Below are 21,595 nucleotides of genomic sequence, written 5' to 3' on the forward strand. Positions count from 1 at the left end.
TGTGACACAGAGAGCTGCCTTCTGGGACAAACCTGTTTCCAAAACTGGAGTGAGGCCAGACATGGCGGCATATACCTTTAATCCCAGTACTCAGGAGGCAAAAGCAGGTAGATCTCTATGAGTTTGAGGCCAGCCTGGTCTACAGAGTGAGTTCCAGGACAGCCAGGGGCTCTGCAGAGAGACTCAGTCTCAAAAACAGACAAAAAAACAAGGGTGAGTACTTGGCTTCAAGGGACAACCCTTCTGATGATCACATGACCTCTGTGTCTTTTTGTATATTCATCCCTGATAATTTGTGGGGTTTGTGATTTTGCTCTAGCAATGACCTCTATAATTACAGTCACATGATTGGACTTCACTCTGTTCACCATCCAATGGGGAGAGAGAGAAATCAACTTGAAATCTCCCACTGACTATAGTTCAAAAGGAAAAAGAAATGTAAAGTTTTGTGATACATTTTATTTAATGCAGCATATTTTTAAGTATTATCTTTCTAACATGTAATCAATCAATATAAAATTATTAATGAAAGTTTTTGCAGTGTTGGCGATCAAAAACAGACTTTGCAAAGTAAGTACCTCACCACAGAGCCACACCCCATCTATTGAGATGTAGAGCACAGATCACGTCCCAGCAGGAGGGATAGTGGCCCAAAGCTGGCGACCAGCGCCATTACAAGATGGCGATGGGAGGAAGCTACGGAGGCAGGGCTTCAAGTGTTTACTAAGAAAAACAATTGGCTGCCCAAACTCACACCAGATGAGGTCATCACACTCGCAGACCACGCCCAAGAGGGGATAGGACACTAGGTATATCACAGAAATTCCCTTAAAATTATTGGGTTATACTATTCCCGCCCTGCAGTTTTTTACTTAAAGAGGGCTCTACTGTTAACAGTAAAGGAGATCTTGCTTGAGTTGACTCCCTGTTTCGTCTGATTGTCTCCAGATTTCAGGGAGGCTGCAGGTACAGGCAAACAGCTCACTCCACCCTCCCCGACCTTGACCCAGGGAGCCCCCAGAGACCCCCAACATTGAGATAGTTGCATCCTTGGCTTACTATTCTCTACACTCCTATGTATTTGCACTTACAGAACGTTTCAGCTCTAGGCATCTGCATTTTACATGTCTTATGGCCACCTTTGTCCACTCCTGTGACCCTGGACAATGAGTTTGTGATATCAATGAGTGTCTACAACAATGTGGTAGACACTGACTACTTCATTGCTTCTATGGACTCTGTTGTTAAGACAATGTTGGCAAATCAGATGTGATGCAGGCCTGCAATGTTGCTAGGGATTACCAGAGTTTGGCACATCCTACACCAACTCTCACCCCTGAATCAAATGCCTAGCACCTCACTAGATTATTCTAGATGGGGCACCACCCCTGGTCATGCCCCCAGCCACTCATTGGAGGATTCTAAGCAGGTCTCCACCCCTGAACATGCCACCAGCCCCTTACCTGAGGAGCCCCCGCTGGCTCTACACCTGAGCTATCCTCCCAACTGTCTTTACTTAATTTGAAACAGGGTCTTGTCAAGTTATCCAGACTAGTCTTGAGTTTTCAATTCTCCTGTGATGGCCTCCTGAGTACTAGGACTACAGGAATAGCTACCGTGTTTGGATCCCAGGCAGTTTTCTTAAATTATAAATATAAGTATTTCTCATCCCATTACTTTACCTCTGTCCTTTGAGGCTGTCTTTTTTATGGATGTGGCATCTCCTTTTCTTGTCAAGTCCATTGTAATCTTCCTGACCCTTTGGGATGATCCTGTTTCTCTTTATTTAGCTGGTTCTCCCAAGTCCTGCCCCCTGTGTCCCTTCTTACTGTCCTTGGCACTGTCTGGTCTCCTTAAGGCTACTTCAAGCTGGACTTGTCCCCACCTTCAGGTGGCCTCTGCATTAGCCTCACATTTGATTATCTTTGCTCCTCCCACATCTGTGAACTCTTGTGTCCCGTTTAGAACCTCACAAGTCAAGGCAACTTTTTTCTGTTGGACCCTTCCCCCATCGGGATCTGCTGACCAGCTTGTGACTAGGAGCTTACCTCTTGTTCCCCTCCTTCCACTTATTGTCTTAATGCAAGTTCCTGTTTTCTGCCCATCCTAATTGCTGGAGGGCCCTGGGAACGTGTACTTCTGACCTTGGTAGTTTTTCACTGTGCCTGCTAACTGGTATAAAATGCTCCCTTCTTGTTGCAATAAACGGCATTCTCCTTGCAAGAATGACCCGCTGTCTTTTGTCTTCATTGCAATCCTCAGGCCCTTGCCCAAATCCTTGAAGCGGGAAAGAAGGGAGAATGCTGAAGTATCACACTCGAATGCTGGCCAGTAAGTGAGGTAGAAGGGTGTATTCAGATAGGGTACCAAATTAATCTCCAGCCCTCCCCAATCCACTGAGGTTGGGAAAGTAAGGGGTTAACTGAGAGATAGCCCTCATTGAAGGCCAGCCAGCATTCTCATTAAGGTAAGGAGCGGGTGTGTTGAACATGGATGCTGCTGGTTCTTACCTTCTTATGGAGGACCAGTTGGTCCAAATGCTTAAAAAGCAGAGTGCCAGCATCAGACATAAGACAGCAAAAGACTTTTTAAAAACTACAGGTAAAGCCGGGCGTTGGTGGCGCACACCTTTAATCCCAGCACTCAGGAGGCAGAGGCAAGCAGATCTCTGTGAGTTTGAGACCAGCCTGGACTACCAAGCGAGTTCCAGGACAGCCTCCAAAGCCACAGAGAAACCCTGTCTCGAAAAACCAAAAAAACACTACAGGTAAGATCAGCCCTTGGTTTTTGGTCTCTGCTGATCTTAATTTCCTCGATTGGAAGCAGATAAGAGTAGACCTACACTGGACATTACAAAAAGAAGGGCCAAATGCCATACCAATCCTTGCCTTTTCTCTGTGGCGTCTCATTAGTGATAATAAGGTAGTGAAAGAGCAGGTGAAGAAAGCTAAAGAAACCTTCGCAAAGGCTCAGGACCAGGAGTCTGTGGGGTCAATTCAAGCTTCTAATGTTTCTCCTTCTGAGTCCTCTCCCTCTTCTTCGGGGGATGAGACTGAGGAACGCAAAGAACCTCAATCTGAGAAAGGCATTCTCAAATTAAAGCATAAGCTTAAAAAAATGCTTCCTTGAGCCGCCTCCCCCTGCCTGTAATCCTGGACATTCCAGTTCTCTCTGTCTTCCTTCAGTCCCTCCTGAAGAGCAGCAGGGTGGAGAGATGTTTCCAGTCATAGAGACAGCTAATCCTCAAGGCCAGAGTCAGAGAGAACACTCCCCTCTTAACTTTAAGGATATAAAATGGTTGAAGGAGGCAGTTATGGCATATGGACTTCATGCCCCTTTTACTCTGGCCGCTTTTAAATCTTTTACAGCCTTGAATTTTACCCCCAGTGATTGACTGCAATTATGTTGTGCTACGCTGTCGGGGGTAGATTATTTGATTTGGAGAGGTAAATACCAAAAACTATGTAATCAGACGGCACAGCGCAACGCAGCTGCCGGTTTCCCCAATAGGAATTTAAAGATGCTTACTGGCACAGGAGCCCATGCAATTCTAGGCCAGACAATTCTTTACAACCCAGCTGCTTATGTGCAGATCTCAACAGCTGCTGGCCGCACATTTGGGGATCTTCAGACCACCTTAGGATTGACTGGCTTACAAATAGCACCAAAAAAAGGTACAAAAAGAGTTTCCATATCATTATCTAGGACATCACTTGCTTCATAATGGGGTGCACCTTCAAAAGGTTAGTCTTCACCTGGACACCCTTCAAACGTTAAATGCTTTTCAAAAGCTTCTGGAGGATATCAATTTGATCAGAACCAGCTTAAAAGTTACTACTGGGCTACTTAAGCCTCATTTTAATATATTACAAGGTGATTCGGATCCCAACTCTCCTAGAGTCCTTACTACGGCGGGATGGGAGTGCATCCATTTGATTGAAAAAGCCTTAAAAGGGGCTATTTGGATTATATAGACTATGCCCAGCCTCTAAAATTATTAGTGTTTTGTTCTGCTCATCCTCCTACAGGAGTTTTTGGCAGGAGAGTCCCATTCTTTGGGTTCATTCTCCAGCCTCCCCGTCTAAATCTGTGGTGTCCTATCCCCAAGCTATAGTTGGGCTCCTATTTAAAGCACAAAAGGTTGCCTTACAAATCTTTGGTAAGGAGCCAGATCAGGTTGTTACACCTTTGTCCTGTCAACAAATAGAGTGGCTACAAAATAATAGCTGGGATTGGGCCATTTTTCTCTCTGCTACCCAAAGTGATTTTGATAATCATTACCCATCCGATAATCTGGTTTCCTTTTTTAAATACATCCTTTGATTTTCCCAAAAACGTAGTCTCTCAGCCTATTTCTAAGGGGCGAGTGGTTTTTACAGTCGGTTCCTCAAAAGGTGCAACTGAAGTCGTAGCTTATCCCATCATTAAGACAGCCAGAATTCCTGCAACTTCTGCTCAAATGACCAAACTTTTATCCCTGGCCTTGGCTCTACAAAGCTTCCCCATGGGGGCATTAAACATCTATACCGATTGTCAATATGTTGCTCATATTATCCAACCCTTGGAGACGGCTGCCTATGTCACTCCCATCTCCAGGATACCAGAGAGTTTATTACAGGTACAAGGTCTGCTATGGCAACAGAGCAAACCTGTATTTATGGGATATCTTAGGGCCCACACCCCTTTGCTAGGGCCCCTCAGCAAAGAAAATCGCATGGCTGACAGGTCTGCTCAAATCCATGTGGTTTCACAAGAACTCTAAAGGACAATCTTTACATAAGCGCTTTCATCTCAGCACAGGGTCTTTACTCTTTCAAACTGGGATACCCAAAGAACAAACTGTCCAATAGTAAAAAATTGCCCTCTTTGTGTAGAATTTCTTCCTGTGCCTCACTTGGGAGTTAATCCCGAGGACTTTTGCCCAATCACATATGACAGATGGATGTGACCCATGTGCCATCCTTTGGTAAAATACAATTTGTCCATGTTTCTGTAGATACTTTTTCCCCCATCTGATATTTGCCTCTGGCCATTCTGGTAAAAAAGTAAAAAATGTTAAAAATCACTGTCTACAGGCTTTTGCATACAAGGGGATCCCAAAACAAATTAAGACTGACAATGGCCCCGGCCATGTCAACAGAGGTATCAATCACTGGTGGGGGAAATAATCACTTTTGTCAAGATTTTGATATTTCCCCCAGAACTTACAACCCCCAAGAGTAGGCTATTGTGGAACACGCCCATCTCACTCTGAAAGCCTTTTTAGCTAAAGAAGGGGGACCTTGGGGGCCACCTTGGTTCCCCTCACTCTACTCTATCACTTATCCTCTATATATTAAATTTTTTAATTGTGGATGCTTCTGGTAACTCCACAACAGACCGTCATTGGCAGTCCTCTGTACAGCAAAAACCTCTGGTTAAGAGGAAAGACCTACCCTGGGGCTTTTGAAAAGAGCCAGATTCGGTTTTGGTGTGGACCCGGGAATCTGTGTCTTCCCAGTTTGGGTTCCGGAGCGTTGTGTGTGCTCTGTTCCTGCTTATACACATCAGCCGCCAATAGACCCATTAGACTTCCATCAGGAACCCGTCTGTCCTGATGCCGGCAGGTCTTCAGAGTCAGGTACACCCAGCTATACTCAGCCTCAACCTTAGCCTAGAAAAGGCAGCCATCAGGATAGATTTAGAAAAGGAAAATTTATTCCTAAGATGCTTTGTGTTTTATCTTCTTATGAAACTTCCTCATATTTACATGGTTACATAGTTTTAAGCAATTCATCCGTTGCTGATTTTTTCCTAACACCTCTGTTATTGGCCTTTAGATCACCCTCTTTTGCCTGACCCTAGGTGTTGGCGGGGCCCCGCTTAATTGATCCTCTTCAACCTTCTCAGGTGTGTCCCTTCGCAGGCCTTGAGCCTGCTTAGACATTTGCCATATTCAATAACACTCCCTCCGGGGAAGTGCTTAATTATTTCCTCCAGGAATGCTGCTTCAGAAGCTGTTGGGATGGTGAAATACCAGCCTTGGTGGTTCGTGTTCCTGGTGTCGTGCCTATGCCCATGGAACACTCCGGAGAGAACCAGCTCCTCCTTACACGCCACGAGAGACATCACGGTGGCCAATGTGGCCGCTATTGTGGCTGCAGCCAGGGTAGCTATAGTCTACCCCTCAGCCAGTTGCTATGGCAGTCATGCTGGATAAGCTCTCTGGGGAGGGTACCTCTAACCTACGTTCCCAAAATAATATTAATTCTCTAGTACAGTTGGGCACTTTAAATCTTATCAACAAATGTCTCCCTTAATTTTCCCAAATTAAGATGTTTGAGACCAGGGTGCCTCCCCTTTTGGGAGACGCCCACTTAAAGGGACTGCAGCTGACAGGTCAATTAATTAAGGAATGGAATGGGTCACTAGCCCTCAGGATTAGGGCCCTGGGCAGCACAGTTTTAACCCTAGTCTGTCTTTGCCTCAAGGCAAGGCCACAAGCCCAGTGCCATTTTCATACAAAGCAGATCATACTTTCCTTGGCAGTAGATAACCCCTCAGTGCAGGCCTGGCTGAGTCTGCAAGACAAATGATCAATGACAGGTAAGACTGGGGGGACATCTGTTAACCTAAGAGGGAGGGTCCACAGAGCCTCGGCAGATTTTTCAATTATGGGTAAAGCAGGGAAACCTAAGAAAGATGCTCATATATATATATATATATATATATATATATATATATATATATATATATAGGATTGTTGGACCGTTCCCCCATAGGGATCTGCTGACCAGCTTGTGACTAGGAGCGGAGTTTACTTCTTGTTTCCCTCCTTCCAATTATTGCCTGAATGCAAGTTCCTGTTTTCTGCCCATCCTTATTGTCAGAGGGCCCTGGGAACGTGTACTTCTGACCTTGGTAGTTTTTCACCGTGCCTGCTAACTGGTATAAAATGCCCCCCTCTTGTTGCAATAAATGGCATTCTCCTTGCAAGAATGGCCCGCTGTCTTTCGTCTTCATCTCAATCCTCAGGCCCTCACTCAAATCTCTGAAAAGTGTTGTAGCGCACTGGGCACTACATTTTTCTTGCTTTATATAAATTTCTGTGGGGCTGGAGGAATAACTCAGTGGTTATGAGCACTGGCTGCTCTTTGTCCGTTTGGTGTTTGTTTTTTCGAGACAAAGTCTAACTGTGTAGTTCTAGCTGCCCTGGAACTCACTCACAGAGATCCTCCTACCTTTGCCTCCCGAGTGCTGGGATCAAAGGCGTGTGCTGCCACCATCTGGCTATGTATATCTTTTTTTAAAAGACGGTGGTGTATCTGATGTTCTTCATTTCATAATTTTCATTTCTTCTGTGATGTCTTTATATGGACTGTACTCTTCACTGTCTCAGTTCTGAACAGGGGTAGGTTCTCAGAGGTTTCTATTGCTGGGGGGGCACTGGTTATGTGACCCTGACCCCCCCACTCCAACCCCTGCCCATGGTAGGAAATCCATGCTCTGTGACTGGCCACACTGGCAGCTGCTGAGCAGAGGCCACGGCCAGCAACAACTTCTGAGGGTCCAGTTCCATGCGTCCCTCACTCAGCCCCAGCCCCCTCTTCCTCAAGTTCCCTAACAATGCTCTCACACCAGTGCCTGGTACTATACTGTGGTTCCTTCTGTCCATCTCCTCATAACTGTAAAGTCCCCGCAAGCACCTGTGTGTGTCCCCACAGCATGAGCAGTTTTCTCAGAGGATGGGAGGTGTCATCGTAGAGATAATATGCCTTTGCAGCTCTGAAACCTATTGGCCCAACATGGTGGTGCACACCTTCAGTCCTGGTGCTCAGGAGACACAAGCAGGCGGATCTCAGTGAGTTCCAGGCCAGCCTGGTCTACAGAGTGAGTTCCAGGCGGGCCAGGGCCACACAGAGAAACCCTGTCTCGAAGTAAAACTTTTAAAAATTAAACACATCAAATGGTGCTTCAAAGCAGCTTCGAGAGAGAAGGGGGAAGAGAAGTGGGGAAAGAGGAGAGAGATGGAGAGAGATAGAAACAGAGAAGCAAAGGAGAGGGCCGTGGGACGAAGAGGAGGGGGAGGGGAGGGACGTGTTTGGTTATCAACAAATGCAGGATTAGGCTCTCCAGTACAAACCAAAGAAAAAAGCAAAACCTGTGCACAACCGGGTCACTGCACGCCATCCTCCCTCCCCTTCCCCCTCCCCCTGTGAAGTCATACAATCCGTGCTAAAAGGGCTGTGACATCTCAGGAAGGCCGAGTCCGGGGATGCCTGCGGCTCCCGGATCCCCGACCGGAGTAAGAAGACTGAAACGTGAGGTGGCTTTGGACAGCAGTGCACGCATCATTTGAGATGTCGATTGACACCAGCATCTTGTCTTTTATTTTTTTACCCAGTCCCCAAGAAGAGTCACTTTGTGTAGACCAGGCTGACCTTGAACTCACAGAGACCCGCCTGCCTCTGCCTCCCGAGTGCTGGGACTGACCCACCTCTTGTTTTGTTTTTAGCCTTGTGGGCGTCGAGAACCACAGCTCAGTCTCTAGGAAGGGACATCACCTGAGCCACCACCACAGCCCCCTACTGCCGCCCACTGACACGACCTAGCGCTTTCTAGTCCATTTCACCTGTGGCTGTGACCGCCCCACACCCCAAACCACCTGGCACTGCATCTGCCACCATGGGAGCCTTGGCCCCGCACTCCCCCGGGAGAGGTGAGTGCCTAGGAAACCCCGGGTGATTAGGACCCTAGAGCCGGGGGTTTCCCAGCCCCGCCCACTGCAGCCCAGAGGCCTGGGGGCAGCCTCTCCACACCCCAAACCATCCCGCTGCACGGAATCTGCAGCCATCAGACCCTTGACCCCGCTACACTTGAAAGAGTCCCAGAGTTGTGTCAGTGTCCAGCAGACGCAGGGGCCCGCCCCCACCTGTACGAAGAGTCACCACCTGAGCACCGGCCCCACCTACACCAACTGCAGGAAGACAGACCCCTGAATCGCAGCCCCCCCCCCCCGCACCCACTGGAGGAAGAGGAGGGTAGATGGCAGTATAAAAACGCATTCAACAACACCAAGAGGAATATGACATCACCAAAGACTAGGGATTCTACACCGGCAAGACCTGAACATCCCAACACAGAGGAAGCAGAAGAAAACAACCCCAAAAATAACTTTATGAAGATGATAAAGGCTCTTAAAGAGGAAATGAGAAACTCCCCTAAAGAAATGGAGGAAAAGACAAAAAATTAAAATGGAAGAATTCAACAAGTCCCTTAAAGCAAGGAAAGACAAGAAAAAAGAGTCGGCTGTTGCTGTGTCAAAAATCACTGATTCCCAAGGCCAAAGAGCACAAGTTGCACATGGCTGCTCACTCAAGTCATGCTGCCCTGGAGGCCAAGACAGAAGGATTGCTGTGAGTTCAAGGTCAGCCTGGACTAGACAGTAAGATTGGGACCAGAGTGAGACCTGTGCAAAAGACCCGGGCTGGCTCCCTGAGGTCAGAAAGGTCCTGAGAAGGTGCTCTGGTCACTCTCCTCCCTTCCGTTTTTTATAACAGATGACATCTGCTTTGGTGACACGGTGTCCCTGTGAGGAATGGCATCTACCTCTAGGCAGGGACAGTGGGGCTGGCCAAGGGCCTCCTAGGGAGGCGGGTTCACCTTGAGATAAGATAGTACACGTTTTCCATCTCAAACTTCCCTGCCCATATAGCCCCTGGGAGCCACCGTGAGGCTGGTCTGAGGCCTGACTGGGGAGGAACTATTTCCTTTCCCCTCTAATGTCTTTTTCCTTCCAGATGCTGGCCCAGAGCTCAGCATGCTTTGAAAGTCCCTAAGTAGCTCTTTGACCTCTTTGTCCAGCCTCCCTCAACCCTCCCTCTCTGCCAGGGTGACTCCACTGGTCTCTGTCTTATCTCAGTCGTGGTGGCCTTTGCCCCTTCCCTCCTCCATTCCCACCCCCACCCCACCCCTTTCCAGGCAGCTATGACTGGTCCAGCTTGCCTGCCCCTGAGTTTTCCTTTGCAACTCCAATCAAGTGTCCTCCAACTGCCATTTGTGGTGTTTCTTAAATTCTTTCATTAAATGAGACTGAGAACCCCAAAAAGGGGCCCCAATTTCCCAGGTATCATATTAAGCCTCTACTGGGACGTCCCAAAATTTCCTGGAACACTTCTTTCTTGCATTTTAGATAGTTAATTGACAGGGAAAACAAACCTATTCCTGCACCCCCAGATAAGCCTCGCTCCACGTGTCAGAGCCCCTCTGCCTCCATCCTGCAATCTGTTGGTCCCACCTGTGTGATCACAGATCGCCCCCAGTTCAGGAGCCCCCATGGCATCCGTGAAGGGGAAGTATGACCACAGGCATCAGCCATACACAGTTTGCACCTCAAAGGGCACAGTGGTCTCCCTGTCACTAACCTGTCACTAACCAGGGCTGGGCACAGTCTGACTCCGAAGGGGAAGGGCCTCATTCAGCCACACAAGGGATCCTCCCAACTACCTCGCCCACCCCACTGTCCTGGATGAGCACCTCCCTCCTGTCCAAGCTGCCTCCCTCCTGCCACGGAGACATGTCTGCCTGGCAGCTGCCTGTGCTGTGAGAAAGACCTCACCTCCAAGAACATGACTCCCTCTGGTCAGACACTTCCCCATTGTCTCACTTGGAACGTCGGCTTTTTGATTCTTGGTCTGGGTCTGGGCGACAAGTGCTCAATCATATTCTCTAAATTGCCAAACAAGTTCCCGTCTTTGGGGCACTCACGACCAAGACTGTCAGATTCCCAGGCCCACTCAGGGTCTGTGGATAACGCCTGCGGCAGTAACACAAGCTGGTAGGGCTTATCTCACTGTCCCCAACAGGGCAGCTGGCTCCCGGGTGCCACAGCCAGCCACACAGGAGGCTCTGCGTAAGGTTTCACAGTAACGCAGAGGCCTCCTCCACAACTCCATACTCCAGAATATTCTCCTGAGATTAAGTGAAGGACCCTAAACTGGGGATCATTATGGACCAAGTGTCACCATGGGATCCTCAGAGGAAAAGAGTTGGGCCAGAAACTGGGAGGCACTGGGCTCCTGACTCCAGAGGAAGGAAGGAAAGACCTCGAGCTGATATGGCCCCTGAGACTCTGGACAGAGGGACCAGTAGGTGCTGCCTTGATCCACCAGACAGAAGCACCCTCTACTGCACCCAACTGGAACCCAGGGCCGTATAAAGGGCTCATCACAGACCTGAGAAATGATGGACCCTGGGGGTGGTTCGTTGGGAATCCAGAGCCTGCTCAGTCCCTCTGAACTGCATAAGCAGCTGCCCATGTCTGAGGGACTGACGGACAGAAGTCTGTTTCTCACTGCTCCGGAAGCCCTGTTCTGCTATGCGCCCTTGCCTTGTGCAGTGAAGTGCCCGCAGATGTCAGAAGGGGCCAAGAACGCCCTCCTCCCCACATCGCTGCCTCCCGATGCTCCCTCCAGCACCGTGACCCTGCGGCAGTTTCAATAGTGAAACTGAGGACCACATCAGGAACCCTGTAAGAGGGTGATCAGCTTCTCATCAGGTCGCCAGAAGAACCGGCATGCCATGGCCTGAGCTTGAGGTCTGTGTGAGCCCGTGGGAGGCAGATGGGTGGGAAAGGCCGGGGAGATGGGGGAAGGGGCTGAGGCCCAGCTTCAGAGTCCCTCAAGATGGGAAGAGAAACTTGGGAAATAAAACGGTCGCACATCGCAGGTAGAATGCGAAAATAAGATTATTATTTTTCTGGCCTCTGGTGTCCCTGCCCGCCCACGCCCAGGCCACGAAGCTCAGCGAATCACTCACACAGGCGAGGATGCACTTGGGTGTTTACTGGGGGTGGGCTGGAGGTCAGGTCTGGCTGTCACACTTTCTTGGTGATGTATTTGGGGATGGCAAGCTCATAAATACGAGGAGATGCCTGGGCCACCAGAGAGGCTGGGGAGATATAATATGGGTTGTAGCCCTCGTTGAGGTCCTTGCGTATTTTGGGTTGGGCCAGGGAGATGATCCGTGAACTGGCCACTGCTTTCTTGGTGACATCCAGGATCTCCCACTGAGGACTGCGGTCAGGAACGCACTTTTCGGACAGTGCCTTGGGTGCTAGAGGGCAGAAGAGAGGAGCAATGCCAGGCTCAGACGGCTCAGGCAAAGCCCCAAGCTCCGTCTGCCCACCAGCCAACGAGTGACAGAATCTGTGCGAGCCACACCACACGCCCAGTGTCACTCAGAGCACACAGCATACACACGCTGGAGCATTACACAGCCATGAACAGGACCGAGGCTCAGAAACAACGCAGCATGAGGGGTTGGGGGTGCTCAAGGGCAGGGTGAGGATCACACAAACCGGCCCACAGCATGGGAGTCCAAGACAGGAAGCACCCAGTGCAGATGAATCCAGAAAAGGAAGTAGATTCAGGGGTGCAGGAGACCAGCGACTGCTCATGAGGACAAGCTTTTCTTTGGTGGAGATAGAATGTTCTGGACTTGGTCAACTGATGATTGGACAACCTTCTGAAAATATCAAAAACCAACTTTCGAGAGGGAGAATTGGGCCGGGCGTTGGTGGCGCACGCCTTTAATCCCAGCACTCGGGAGGCAGAGGCAGGAGGATCTCTGTGAGTTCCAGGACAGCCTGGTCTACAAGAGCAAGTTCCAGGACAGCTTCCAAAACAATACAGAGAAACCTTGTCTCGAAAAAAAAAAAAAAAGAGGATGAATTGTAAAGATGTTTCAGTTGGTCACAGCGCTCAGAAAGGAGGCCACAGCTACCAGGGGGACCACGGGTCCATCTCCACCTGGACGTGATGGCGGCGGTGAAGAGAGGAAGAGCCTAGCCTTTCGGGGCCGCTATGACATGGGGTGCATGGTTACAGACTTCTCCCTGGCTGTAGGCTCTGGGCCTTTCCCTGGCCAGCCCACCTCACACTCCCACACTCCCAAAACAGAACAGCCACAGCCTCCATCAAGTCCCTGTCTGCCTGGACCTCAGTGAAGATGGACGAGGCCCCTGGGGCCGACAGCCGACTGCACAGAAGCCCCAGGGAGAGAGACGGAAACCTATGATGGAAACACACCTCTGGGCGTGCCCATGAGAACCTTTCTAGAAAGGTTTAACAGAGCCAGGAAAGTCCACCCTGAATGTGGCAGCACTATTCCAGGGGCTGTCCCCTCAAACTGTGAGCACAGAGCCAGGAAAGTCCACCCGGAATGTGGCAGCACTATTCCAGGGCTGTCCCCTCAAACTGTGAGCAAAACCAACCCCACCTTAAGTGCTTTCTCTAGATATTTTTGTCACAGCAAGAGGAAAAGCGGCTAATGCAAGCCCTTTCCCTCAAAACCCGGGAGGCCCCCAGCAAAGGTCCTGGGATAGAAACCAGCCACTGGTCCCTGCAGCAGGGGAGTCATGGGACCCTGTGGTCTCTGGGGTGGGGGGGGTCAACCGTCCCCGGACTAGGGACATTGAAGCTTTCAGCCATTGTGACACCTAAGCTTTTCTCTCCAGCCCCAACATTTGGGCATTTAAACTCTGTGGGGCACAGCACGACATGCCCCCCCAACAGGACTGACGGAAGCAGAACTGGGCATGCTCCCACCCACAGCCAAGCACACCTGCTTGCCAGCGACAGAGAGAGGGCCTGGTGAGCACAGGGCTCCAACTGCAGCCTAGCACCAACAAGTGCTGGTCACAGTCCTTTGAGGCTGGGCACCTAGGTCTGACAGCAAAGCCTGAAGCTGCCCTCACCCACAGTGTACACAGTGAGGTCTGAGTGAGCGGGAACACACACACACACACACACACACACACACACACACTCAAAGACATCCGTGCTCACACATGCTCGCACCACCTCGGACTCACCGTCACCGTCTGGTATTGAGAAAACAACCAAGTGAGCAAACAGAAAACCCAACAGGTGAATTTTAAGAGGACAAGGCGAGATTGGAAGGAATCACCTCGGGGAGCCTGACGAAGGGTTTGGTTACATCCTCTATAAAGAGCACCCCCAAACTGCACACCAAAACTCAGGGCTAAAACAGCTGGGAAGGAGGCGGGGAAGAGGATGCAGACGGCCAGCCTCCTACCCCGCAGGTATCGGCCAAGAGCAGCCCAGACACCGTGACTCTTCAAGCCGATGGACTCTCAGGTCCAGCGCACGGTGAACAGAACAAAGACAGCCTAGACACGCACCACCCGTGAGCGGTGACGCCATACGCAGAAAGCATAGACTATGCCAGGGCTCCCTGTCTCGAGGTGAACAGGGCACAGGGAAGACATGGGAGGGGGAGCTCTGAGACCAACGATATGTAAGGCACCCACTGGCTGCTGTGTGCTGGAAGTGGGGGTCTCGGGAACCCCAGTGTGCTGAAGGCACAGCCCATTGGATTCTGGCCTGGTCCCTGTGGAGTTAGGGTGGTGGGATAGCCTGGAAGAGGCTTTTGAACTTGACCATGCAGGCTCGCACTGTGTGTGTGAAGTGTGTGGCCTCTCGGCTGAGACAGTAGATGTCGCTTTCACTTCCGTTTTGGGGCACTTTTGTCTTTTCCGTGAACAGTGCACACTGCTTTTGCCACCAGTGAGTGGCTGTGGACTTTCACACAGATGGGAAGCAAACAAGTAATCGATTCAAAGCAGCACCCACAGCCCAGTGTGCGCCCTCAGCCTCACGTCCTGCGCCCACGGTCTCTGCTATGCCCTCTGACAGTTTCCAGGCTCCAGACAGCCCATCCACAGTTGAGGGAGATGAGGCACAAGGAGGCACACTCCTGCAAACACCCACCCCACACCCAGGAGGGCACCCACTCACTTGCCAGCTGAAGGAGGCGGTTGTAATCGGATACATGAGGCTTGGGTTTCGGCATAGGGTCCCACTCTTCCAACAGAGTGGCTGGGGGCCTGGGCTTTGCCAGGCGAAGGGTTCGTGGGGTGGGGACTGCCATCTGGGCTGCTCTGGACACCTGGGAGATCTAGAAACAGGAGTGGAGGGGAATGAGTCAAGTAGCCATGACTGCTCAAGTCCGTGGAGCAGGAGTACCCCGACTCCCAGGGAGAAATTAGGTTTGCAATGTGTGAAACCAGGGCTAGTGGCATTAGTACACAAAGAGCCCCTCCGCGGACACCACAAGATGGCAGTGTTCTAAGCTGGCTTGGCAAAGGCAAATCATAAAACAAAATACCAGAAATAATAATAGCCCAGCATGGTGTCACACACCTTTAATCTGGCATTTAGGGGGTGGGCAGAGGCAGACAGATCTCTGTGACTCTGAGGCAAGCCTGGTCTATAGACTGAAATCTTGTCTTCACGTGAATTAGATAGATTAGATAGATACATAGATAGATAGATAGATGATAGATAGATAGACAGATGATAGATAGACACACAGATATATAGATACATAGATAATAGATACACAGATATATACATACATAGATGATAGATAGATAGATAGATAGATAGATAGATAGATAGATAGATACACAGACAGACAGACAACAGAGATAAAACAGGCTATCACTGGACAATCACTTGAAAACACTGGTGACAATGTGGTAGCCGAGATTCCATGCACAAGAGCAGGAAAGCAACTCTGTAACAGCTTTGAGGGGTCCGTGTGCCTCGGAGTGAGCCTCGAGTCTTCCCCACTGACCCTCGCACAGGTCTCTAACCTTGCTCCCTCACAGGCCCAGAGAGGAGCCTGCACTTGTCCATCTAGCAGGGCTTGCTGAACCCAGCCAAAGCACACAGGACACAGTGCCAGCCCTGGTGAGCTGGTTTCAGGACTTCGTGATGGGAAGTGACAGGAGTCCCCAGAGAGACCAGGCCAGTAACCACAGTGACAAGAAACACAAGGTCTAGGCAAAACCAGGGCTTGGCTGAGGCTAGACCTTCACCTGTTACAGGGGAGCGACTCCCAGAAGGGTAGGGAGTTCCCAGTGGGGCCTCAACTCCAGGCCCAGAAACCTGGACTCCTCAAAGGGTCCTGGTGACCTTGGAGGCTTTAGGGGATTGCAGTCCTGAGGCATCAGGAGTGGCCTGAGTGCGAGGGGGGGGGGCAGCAGGAAGGACGTGGGCGCATCATGCCGAGTGTGAGAGTGAGGGCAGGAGGCAGTGGGCAGGGAGAACCATGAGCTCGTTTGGTGAAATCCAAGTCACCACTAAGACAAGCAGGGAATGCAGTAATGTTAAGGAATTATTGCTATTTTTTCAGTGTTTTTGTTCTACTTTTAAATTTCCCCCTGTCCATTAGAAATGTTTATGGGAGTGTTACAACAGAGAAGGTATATTGCTAGGACTTGTTTCGTGTTTTTGAAACAGGGTCTCACGTAGCCCAGGCTGGCCTTGAACTTGTTAAGTAGTTGAAGGTGGCCTTGAACTCCTGACCCTTCTTCTATATCCACCCCATGAATGCCAGGGTGACAGGACATGTGCCACCACGCCTGGCTGGACTTTGGTTTGCTTTTGGGTGGAGGTTATTGTTTGCTTTTGTTTCCGAGACAGAGTCTCTCTGCACAGCCCTGGCTGTCCTGGAATTCACTATGTAGTCCAGGCTGGACTTGAACTCACAGAGATCCTCCTGCCTCCTCCTGCCTGGCAGGTCTTTGGTTTTGGAGACAGGGTCTCTCACTAAACCTGGGGCTCACGGACTCAGCCAGACTGGCCAGGGAACCCCAGCTGAACTTTTTTTTTTTGTTTTGGTTTTTTGAGACAGGGTTTCTCTGTGGCTTTGGAGGCTGTCCTGGAACTAGCTCTTGTAGACCAGGTTGGCCTCCAACTCCCAGCTGAACTTTTAGATTACTTTAAAAAGCAGGTTCAGATGACCACAGAGTGACTGGTCACATCCCCTTGGGCGGTGTCACTTCACAGTGGAGCCCCGCCCCAGCTGGAGAGCAGACTGGGAGTCATCAAGAAGCTTTGGAATCCCAGGAGGCCTCAGAGGGCAGGAGAGGTGATAGGGATCAAGGGCCAGAGCCGGGCCGGGGCCGGGCAGAGTTTTCCAGATGAACCAGTGAACCCACCCACCACACAAAGGCTCTGTCCCCTCCCCTAGCGCCAGATGCAGCTGTGCCCACTGCCCGTCCCGCTGCGAGTGTGCGGCAAGCACCGCCTACCTCGGACATATTGATGCTCCAGATGTTGTTGCGAACCTTTGGAGTAGCCAGTTGCTTCAGCCGGTTAGAAGGTTGATACTCCAAAGTGGACCGAGGGATGGGCCAGATGGGCGTGGTCCTAAAAGGCACCCAGAGTTCAGCCATCATTCTGCCCCTCTGGAGAGCCTTGAGAGGCTAACCATGTGTGTGGTGTTTCTCAAACTGCTCAGAACGCTCCCGGGATGTGTGAACCTCAGGACACTGGGCCAGGGAATGCCCCCAGAGGAGACCCATCGAGGGCCAAAACGGGCCTCTCCTGGGCGTGTCCAGTCCAGAGTGGGGTACCCTCGGGTGTGTACTTTCTTCTTTCACTTTCCTATGTGGCAAAGGGCCAGCTGCCGTCCCTATCAGGAGCCAGAGATAACGTGTCCTGTGGCTGCCCCAAAAGGCTGCCCAGGCAACTACCCTAAGCTCAAAGGGTAAAACCGGGTCCCATCTCTGCCACGTCCAGGAGCAAACGCTGCCACAAGGATGCTGCCGCTGACCGAGCTTCTGCGATCACTGAAGCCCCCTCCCCCCCATCAGCTGCCAGAGGCTGGAATGCAGCAGCTCACCCTGCAATCCACCCCAGGGCTAGGGGCACTGCCACCCACAGGTGAGCATGGCTTCAGCTTCTTCCCAAGCGACAATGCGGCACCGGTGCACAACGGGACTGTGCGTAAGCACAGGTGTGAAAACCCAGGACCCACAGGGGTGGCCGGGGCCACTCCAGCCGTCGGTGGGGTGTGTGTTCTCTGTACGCAGAGACAGCAAAGCTTTGCCTGGGTGGCTCTGGGGACAGGCTTCAGAAAGCACGACTGGCCCCCCAGGTCCCACCTCTGTTACCTACAATCATGAACGCCGGAGACATGAGGCGAGATTGATCACCCGTGGATGCTGTCCCCATGACCCCCAAGGTCGATCAACCATGGGACATTGGCTAGGAGCTCTTGAGACTCAAGCCCCAGAAGTGGGATGTGCCAGGTCCATCCCAGAAAGAAGCAGGAGGGGGCTCGGAGTCACGGCACCTGGCGCCCTTGCTCACCTGTTGTTGTTGTAATATTCCAGGTAGAACCTCTTGGGCCTGGACAGCTCCTCCACTCGGTGGGACACCACTGAACGGAAATGGTCCAGTCACCACAGCTACACTGGGCCCCAACAGGAGCCACCCTCTACCCCAGCGTTCTGCTCAGCCCACCAGTCCAGGCAGGGGACATAGGCTAAAGACATGGGTGAACACTTCGCCAAAAAGTGTTCACAGTCATCCTATCTTAGGCAGAACAGGCAAACTACAACGGACAGCAGGGCAACAAGACTATGACTCCTTCCTCCCCAGGGCTGAACACAAGAGGCTCATAAACTGGGGTTTTGTCGGAAATTACTGCCAGCCTAGTTTTCTGGGGCGCATGGGTCGTGGCTGAGTCTGGAGCCCCAAGAGAGACTCTGCTTGGCTACGCTCATTCACACAGGAGTTCTTATTGGGAGGGGTGGGGGCACTTTAACTGGAGAAGTCCATGCTATCAAAGAAGATGGAGCCCATTTGGGGAGGAAGATGGGATCTCTGCAAAGCAAAAACTAGCCCCGCCCAGACTTGCCTTGCAGACTCTGCCCTGACTCGCTCACCCTGTGATTTGTCTACAGGATTCTAGTCACTCAGGGAGGTGAGAAAAGACTGGGGGGGGGGGGGTCCCGGGAGGTGGGGGGGAGGAGGGCAGAGGCTAGGGAGGTGACACAGGTGGCCACATGCTGAATGGAACCAGTAGGCTCCAGGCCAGGCAGAGGACACCCAGGCTGCCCTGGAGAGACAGAACCTACCAGGGACCGTGATGGTCAAGGTGGTGTCCTCGATAAATCGCTCGGTCCAGTATACAGAAGGCCTGGAATACAGCCGAGCAGCTCAGGGCAAGGGTGCCCTGGGCCCTGGGCCCTGCTGGGGAAGGGAAGCCTGGGGCCCTGGAACAATGGACAGGAAGCTGGGGAACCAGGGAGGGCAGCCTGAGGGAAATGGCAGGAGGACAGAGAAGAAAGTCGGCTGAGCTAGGGCACTGAGAACCAGGGGAAACAGATTCTCCAGAGCGAGACCCATGTTCCAAGACGGGGCAGGTGTAAAAGCCAGGTGCAGCTTAGAGAGCTGGGCCCCCTCGGGTGCACAAACACGACCCAGCAGGCCAGTGTACAGCAGGAGGATGGAGACAGGACAGCCCTAACACGAAGAAGCCCCCATTCAAGAGCCCTCCACCCCCATGACCTGGTCCCTGGAGAGAAGACAGCTCTGGTGCAGCCCTGGGGCCTGGCAGGGCCCTGACATGGAATGGCGACACAGGGAGGGGACACCCCAACTCACCAATACAGGCAAAACTGCAAGTTGTTCTTGCGTGGGGAAATCCAGGCATAGCCCTTACAACAGCACCCCGTCCTGCGATGAGACAGGGTCCCAGGCCCTGCCTTTGCCTCTGGGTCCCCACTGGCTCCCGGATTCCTCTCTCTCCTCTGGGTACCACCCAAGGGTCCCACCTCTGCTGTCCTGCCTGGTGCCTCCCCAAGAGCCCATTTATTATCTATGTGTCCTGCCCAAGGTGATGCAGGGAGGGAGTAACGGCTTGGAGACGGGGTCAGAAGAGCATGGCAGACCTGGGGTTCCCACTGCCTCACCCCTCGGGGGCCCCAGCCCTCACCTGTCTCTCAGGCATTGCCAATTGGTCTTGGGCTTTGCCAGCTCCAGCAGCCTCCGGCCCTTCTTTCTCCTGTTCTTGGGCGTGGAGACGCTGGGAGTCGGCTCCGTGATGGACAGCTGGCTACAAGAGACTTCCATGTTAGGATCTGCTGGTCTACCTTGATGTGTCTGGGAACCTGCAGAGCAGTCTGCCCGCCCCCTGCCCCCCACCAGTCAAGAATCTTGGATCTGCTCTGGGTCCCTGGAGCCACATCTCTCTCTGGAAAAGGGTTTGGCATCACCCAGGCTCCACACTGTCCAGAAACTGAGCCCTGACCCAGGGAACCGGAGGAAGGCAGCTCCCACCTCCTGGGGCTGTTGGGAGAGTGAACATGATGCTCACTTGTTGTGGAACATTACTTTAAGCATGGAAAGATATGTTACATTTGTTTCTGCTGCATTTGTTTAATGATGTAAAATGTGTTGCTTTGCCTGCCTAAGGCACCTGATTGGTCTAATAAAAAACTGAACAGCAAGGCAGAAGAAGGATGAGCAGGACTGACAGTGAGAGAGAGAATAAACAGGAGGAATCTAGGTTCCAGAGGAGAGAGAGAGAGAGAACGAGGGAGAAAGGACAGGAGACACCCAGGGCCAATCAGACAGACAGACACAGAGTAGGAAAGCAGGACGTACAGAATGAAAGAAAGGTAAAGAGCCCTGAGACAAGACGAAGATGAAGAGAAACAGGTTGTTACGTTGTAAGCGCTGGTGGGACAGGCCTAAACGAAGGCTGAGCTTTCATAACGAGTATTAAGTCTCAGAGTCATGATTTGGGGAGCTGGTTGGTGGCCCAAAGAAAGCCTGTCACACTCTCTTCTCTCGCCAGCGTTTACTGAATAGCTGCCATGAGCATGCGCCCAGAACAGGACAGTGACCAACAGCAGCCCTGGCCTCTGGGGGAGCTGCAGGGCTCTTATGGGGAAGGACAATGAAGAGAGCCAGGATAGACTGGTGTATCAGCACACAGCTCCTCCCGGCACCCACCTGCCCCTGGGTCCCCAACACCTACCTCATTTCCACCACTTCCACCTCCAACTCTCGTCGGAGGCTGTCATTCAGATTGGGGGGCTCAGGGAGCTCCTCTCCAGCCACCTCCTCTGGGGGAATCTCTTCCTCTGGTTCTTCTGGGGCTGGCTCCGCAGTAGCCTGGGAGCCCTGGAGCCAAGAGCTCTCAAACGATGTACTCTGGAGGCCCACATTGCCATTGCTCAGACCGCCATTACTCTGCCCATGCTCTGACCCACCCGAAGTCTTGGACTCCAGGACAGGGTTGTTGAGCAAACTGGCTCGGTGTTCGCCAAGTTCCCCCATGTGCTTAGTCCCTCCTAACCCTCACTCCCTCAACACCCAAACAAATCTGTGGATGCCACAGCAACAGGAGAATGCCCAGCCATGGATTCCGAAGTTCCAATTCCACGTGGTCTGAGAGCTAGGCCTGAGGTGCCTAGCTCAGGGTCCCAGCATACACGTCTCTCTTTTGGAGTGAGGGATGAGCGGTAACAGGATCTCACCATGTAGCCCAGGCTTGCCTAAAACCCAAGGTCCCCCTGCCTCATCCTTCTGAGTGCTGAGATGACCCACCTGCACTAGACTCCAGAGTCAAGCCCAGATTCAGATGTCACGGGGGTTGATTCCCTGGCTCCTCCCTCTCCCTGGGTCCCGGCTCCTCTCCTCTGGCCCCTGGTTTCACCTCAGCACTCGCCTGTCACCCTGCACCAGCCCTCTCCTGGGCCCGGGCCTTCTCCTGAGGGAACCTCTCCTGG

At 51.8% G+C, this 21,595-nt stretch overlaps 1 protein-coding gene across 2 annotated transcripts; it reads right to left on the reverse strand.

The window, feature by feature from the left end:
- Positions 1 to 11,707: 11,707 nt before the first annotated feature.
- Theg (theg spermatid protein) lies at positions 11,708 to 21,202 on the reverse strand. 2 transcript variants are annotated; one of them, XM_005083357.4, is made up of 8 exons: positions 20,842 to 21,202; positions 19,795 to 19,914; positions 19,464 to 19,535; positions 18,935 to 18,996; positions 18,165 to 18,234; positions 17,102 to 17,219; positions 14,799 to 14,958; positions 11,708 to 12,093 (listed from the first exon to the last, which is right to left on the reverse strand). In XM_005083357.4, exons 1-8 carry the CDS (start codon positions 21,141 to 21,143, stop codon positions 11,855 to 11,857), a joined length of 1,143 nt encoding a protein of 380 aa, XP_005083414.1. In that variant the 5' UTR covers positions 21,144 to 21,202; the 3' UTR covers positions 11,708 to 11,854. The 2 variants fall into 2 exon arrangements, with proteins under 2 accessions (XP_005083414.1, XP_005083415.1); XM_005083358.4 differs by lacking the exon at positions 19,464 to 19,535.
- Positions 21,203 to 21,595: the final 393 nt, after the last annotated feature.

Source organism: Mesocricetus auratus, unplaced genomic scaffold (assembly GCF_017639785.1).
Source record: "Mesocricetus auratus isolate SY011 unplaced genomic scaffold, BCM_Maur_2.0 Super-Scaffold_100676, whole genome shotgun sequence".
Taxonomy (NCBI): Eukaryota; Metazoa; Chordata; class Mammalia; order Rodentia; family Cricetidae; genus Mesocricetus; species Mesocricetus auratus.

What these genes read in the sequence shown, in the direction of transcription:
- Theg (XM_005083357.4), bottom strand. Translation starts at nt 21,143, where the DNA reads ATGGGGGAACTTGGCGAACACCGAGCCAGTTTGCTCAACAACCCTGTC. An exon ending in GTGGAAGTGGTGGAAATGAG is followed by an intron (nt 19,915 to 20,841) that starts GTAGGTGTTGGG and finishes AGTCTCTTGTAG; the next exon opens with CCAGCTGTCCATCACGGAGC. An exon ending in TTGCAGTTTTGCCTGTATTG is followed by an intron (nt 18,997 to 19,463) that starts GTGAGTTGGGGT and finishes GCTGTATTCCAG; the next exon opens with GCCTTCTGTATACTGGACCG.